This window comes from Gavialis gangeticus, unplaced genomic scaffold, assembly GCF_001723915.1.
Source record: "Gavialis gangeticus isolate Ggan-Ray unplaced genomic scaffold, GavGan_comp1, whole genome shotgun sequence".
In the NCBI taxonomy this organism is placed as follows: Eukaryota; Metazoa; Chordata; order Crocodylia; family Gavialidae; genus Gavialis; species Gavialis gangeticus.
In genome coordinates, this window is record NW_017729029.1 from 5,982,247 (window position 1) to 5,987,134 (window position 4,888).

The following is a 4,888-nucleotide window of genomic DNA, read 5'->3' on the forward strand; positions in this document are numbered from 1 at the left end:
TGCAAGGGGAAACCCATGCTTTTGCACATTTTTCTGGCACTTGCTCGCAACCCTCTGAAATATTCTTGTGACCCACTTTTGGGTCGTGACCCACAAGTTGAGAAACACTGCTCTAACAGACAGACATGTATGTGCCTGCAGCTGCTGTGCCCAACTAACCATCACCAGCTCCAAGGACAGGCTTGTACTGCCAGGCTCCTGAGGCTACACTGCCCACCAGAGAAGCCTCAGGATCAGAAGCCAGAGTAGCATGTACTGTCAGCAGAAGGCAGGTCTCAATACCAGGCAGAGTGGGGAGCCTAAGAGGCTTCATGGTGGGCTGCAGAGATGTGTAGGGCATGCAAGGAGAGAGGTACTGTACCTGTCGGCAGAGCCGGCTGTCATGTGAACACTCGAGGCATCGCTGATACAGCTCATAACAAATGATGGGCTCTGGTAGGGCCTCCAGGAAGATGAGGAGCGCTTCAGCCACAGAGTGGTTGCTCCCCGCTGTGCCATGACAAGTCAAGGAGCACTCGCCCCACTTGTGAAGTAGCAACCTGAACTCTGGACTTTGCCTCTAAGACAGCTTTCCTAAGCCGGCACCTGCCAAGATGAAGGCAAGGCTCCATCATCTCCTTGGAAAAATAGGTCCCTCCAACACAAAGGCTGGATCGTTACTAGGGAACAAGCTGATTCCTGGAAGGAGAAAAGAGTGAGGAAGGGAGAAATAGGGCTCAGAAAGGATACGGATTGTCTCAGGAATACTGGTGTCCAGGCAGTCAATGATCTGCTGCAGCTCCTCCTGCATACCGGGAGTCTGGAACAGGTCCTCCTACAAAGAGCAAAGCCATGGCAGGTGGTAGACACAAGGCCCTTTTGAAAGGCTCCAGTGCAGAGAATGCTCAAGGAGGGTTAAAGTCAGAGCTGGGGCTGAGCACTGGTATAACAGCCTAAGCCAGGGGGAGCCACCCTGCCTTAAAAACACCCACTGGAAGTCATCTGCTAGGTGCAACCAATGAACCAGGCCTGGTGTTTCATTTCAACCCCCAAACCCCACCAAGCTCCCCAAATGGAGCACAGGACATTTCCACACACCTGGTGGCAAGCATTCTTGAAGAGGTGGTCTACCAGCAGCCAGATCTCCTTAGGCACCTGCAGGGGTCTCTCACTGGCATCCTCGCTGTCCTGTGGGATCATCTGGAGAAGTGATTTCTCCTGACAGCAAGAAGCAGATATAGTGACAGGCAGCCCTCACTCTGTTACAGTGCAGAAGCTTACACATGACATCAGAGACACCAGGGAGCTAGACTTACTCACTCCCACAAGGCAAGTCTACATATCAGTTACCCCCATTAGTCCCTGACCTGCCATGCCCTCAGGTCATTCCCACACTGTCACTCTCCTGGCGCCAACTCCTCACACAGGCTCATGTAGTGAACTACTACCCCACATGGGATCTGTAGGATGCAACTTCCTCCGCATTCTACTCTCCTCATGCAACATCCTTTCCCTCAGTCACTGCAAACAGCCTTGCCAGCACAAAGCAGCCCAAGCCTCTTGTACAATATTACATGAAGTACTGCTAGCAACTGGGAATAGGAAAGGATCCAAGCATAGGTGGAAATAAACAGCACTTTTAGGCTACTTTTCTCCAGCAGAACAAAAAGTCTCCTATGCAATACACCTCTTTCTAGATCACAACTCACCCTGAGCCTCCAACTGTACTGACACAATGGTGCTTAAAATTTGGGCCCTGCAAGCCAGGTAAGTAGCTTTCGGGCTTATCCACAAGCCAGATCAGGCTCCACATGCCTGGATCAGCCCTATGCTGCCTCTGCCAAGCCTGTGTGCAGTTGAATTAGCCCTGCTCTGCCTCTGCCCAGCTGAGCTCTGACAGGTCTACCTTGTTGAGGATCCCTCCAGAACCAGGAAGTTCCCTGCTGGTCCAGTCCACTTGCACAGGTTTCCTCTTAAAGCAGGTAGCATGCTTGAAACAGTGGTGAAGCTGCTTAAATTACACCAGGGCAACACTGGCTGGCCCCATAATCAAGAAGACAGAGCAAGAACCATCTCATATTTGGTGTGTAGTGTGCTGTTCAAGTGTCATCTAACCCAAGGGCTCTAAAATGCCTTTCTGAGGATGCGAGAATTAAACTGGAACATGGCCAGAACAAGATGCTGAAGCCCAGCCCAGCAGGATCATGGTGATGTGAAGGAAGCCACTGGTAGATGTTAGAACAAGTGGCCTGAATTGCCTTGTCTGCCTGCTGGAATGGGCAACAATCCCTCCATTCCATCTCCCCAAAGAAAGAGACAACCCTATGTCTTCACACAGCCCCACATCAAAAGACAATCACAGAAGTTGAATTTCCTGCTCGCTCATTTGCAGACAGAGTCCCAAAAACTCCGGGCTGGGCATGTGGTCATCTCTCACCCTCACAACAGCCAAGGCACAGATGCTGCTCTTGCCTCTCAAGTTCTCTTTCTGTGGCACATTGCAGGGGTCTCAGGAGGGATGTAGCAAGCAGAGCCAGGAATTCAGGACTACCATTAAGGGAGTACAATCCAAGGATATAGGAGAGGCAGCTCACTGCATGCAGAGTGGAGGTGAATGCACTGGAAACACCTTACATGAACTTCAGAGTAAAGTTCTGCAAGCAGGTTAAGCCATGTGCAAGCACAACTTTAATAAGCCTACCCCAAATAAACAATCCAATGCAAACTGTACCTAGGGTTCAGACTGTACATAACAGGTCCCTCTCCTCTCTTCAAACACACGAGGAAAAGACCCTCAAGTAGTACATTTAGAATCCTCAACCCTTCTAGCATGGTAGAGGTTGGAGTTTGAAATCTGGACCCAAACCTAATGGCTACAGGCTGTCAGGTAAAATCATAACTAAATGGATTATGCGGCAGAGATGGCTACAGTAAAAATAAGACAAGGTTCCAGGGTGACTTAGAGCAGCAACCTGTTGGAAAAGGTGGCACCAGCAGCTTCTGAGATGGGTGAGGGGCTCTCTGGCCTACCTGAAAGGGTATTCTTCATCTTGGCTTGTAGCTGTAGCTATCTGAAAATGTAGATATCACCTCCCTGCTCTGCTGTATATCAGAGTACAGTGACGTACCATCTTCTTTTCTCTTTCACCCTGTCCCTAGTACCCAAAGCTTGGAAAAGCAACAGCAGCACAACTCAGCAAATTTAAACAGGTTACTTTCCACCCCATCATCCAGATCGCTGTTCTAAAGATAGTTTTGCCCAAGACTCACCATATTGTCTCCAGCCTAAAATGCTACATTAATGCCAATCCAGACAAATATTTTTAGTTACATGGAAACTGTTTAACAATCTGCAAGGCCAGATTTGAACCACAGTTCTAGATTCAAACTTTGTATGACATACACAGCCTGAACCCTGGATCCAAAACAGCCTTGTTTTGAGGTGGGTTCAGACTCCACATTTTTCTAATTCTGTAAGAAATATGGAGAAAGCATGCGATTGCATTTACACCACTGTTACAGGTAGGCATGAACTTAAATTTGATCTCTCCTAAAACTTGAACAAAGTGCATTCAGCTAACTTGTGCTTTAGAAGAAACATAGTGATTAAAATATTTTATACTTCAGACATTTTTAGGTTAGTGATAGAAACTGTTGTGAACACTAGTCTTTACCGTATCATATGCACAGCCTATCTACTGAGGGGTGGGAATTTTTTTTTTTTAAAACATCACATTTCTGAAGTGTCTCCAGCTCTGTATGGTTCTGTGCCAGCATGCCCTGCGGGCTGTTTTCTGGTTCTGACTCTGGTACTATGGGGCTGTTCAGGACTTCTGAACTCCTAACATTGCCTGCTTCCCACTCAAGGGAAGCAGACCAGAGAGATCCCTGGGAACTGCTGTGTGATGGCTGAGTCACATAGCCATTGCAGCACTTCCTTGTGAGCTGAGCTGGCTGTCACCACGATGAAGCAGATGACCTTGCATGGCACCCTTAAGGGCAAGTCAGTATGGCCTGTAAGTCAGCTGCACGAAGTGATCTGATCCAGCATGGTGGCAATGGAGCAGAGGACCCCATGAAGCATACTTTAGGGTGGCAAAGCAGATGACCCCACATTCACTGACCTATAAGAGTGCCGTGTGGGGGCATCTGTTTCATGCAATAATACTATATTATTACAACTATAAGTTGACCCCACATAGAAATTGATTAATTTTTATGGTTGATTTTGGAAAACCAGGTTGTGACCCATAATCAGAAAAATAAGGCAGTCAGCAATTGGAGTGTCAATTTCAGTTTGCAAACACAGGGATATTTAGAGGCATCATCCCAGCTCTGTTGGGGTTGCTCAGTTCCTGGTATCAATGAGATTTACCAGATTGTTGGTTTTCATACTACTGCTGCAAACATCTGAGAGAAAAAGTCTATCCCTTGCAAGTGCTTTCCCCAAGCCGCAGCAAGGGCCTTCCCTCTCATCTCCCTGAGCAGACATGTTAAGATGAAAACAGAACCACTAGCCTAAGTTGGTCCTTAATCCAGGCTCCTCCTCTTCTTCCTTCACTGTGAAATCCAGTTTCCATATACCGATTAAGCAAATTCCAAGGTGTTAAAGCCAGATCAAAATTTCTAGAAAGACCAACTTTGGGGCTAGAATCAATCAGGAGAATTTTTGCTCCAAAGAAAATTTAGTGAAGAATTATAAGCAACCGAAACGCACAGTCTCTACCGTAACTAGAGCAGCGTTTCTCAACCCATGGGTCACGACCCAGAAGTGGATCGCAAGAATATATAAAAGGGTTGTGAACAAACTGGATTCTCCTTTAAAGAAAAATGTGGGAAACTGTGGCTTTTCCCTTGCAGGCTTGCAGAGTTCCAGCCTACAAGGATCTGTTTGCCATGGGGGGGGAGC

At 47.5% G+C, this 4,888-nt stretch overlaps 1 protein-coding gene across 3 annotated transcripts in view; it reads right to left on the reverse strand.

Annotated features, from left to right (window-relative positions):
* Window positions 1–4,888, reverse strand: part of OCRL (OCRL, inositol polyphosphate-5-phosphatase) — a 34,169-nt gene that overhangs the window by 3,187 nt on the left and 26,094 nt on the right. For all 3 annotated transcript variants that reach the window (XM_019521159.1, XM_019521158.1, XM_019521157.1), the window contains 3 exons: window positions 1,078–1,197; window positions 730–814; window positions 362–489 (listed from right to left, as the gene is read on the reverse strand). In XM_019521159.1, coding sequence (XP_019376704.1) covers window positions 362–489; window positions 730–814; window positions 1,078–1,197 — 333 coding nt within the window. The remainder of the gene's footprint in view (window positions 1–361; window positions 490–729; window positions 815–1,077; window positions 1,198–4,888) is intronic.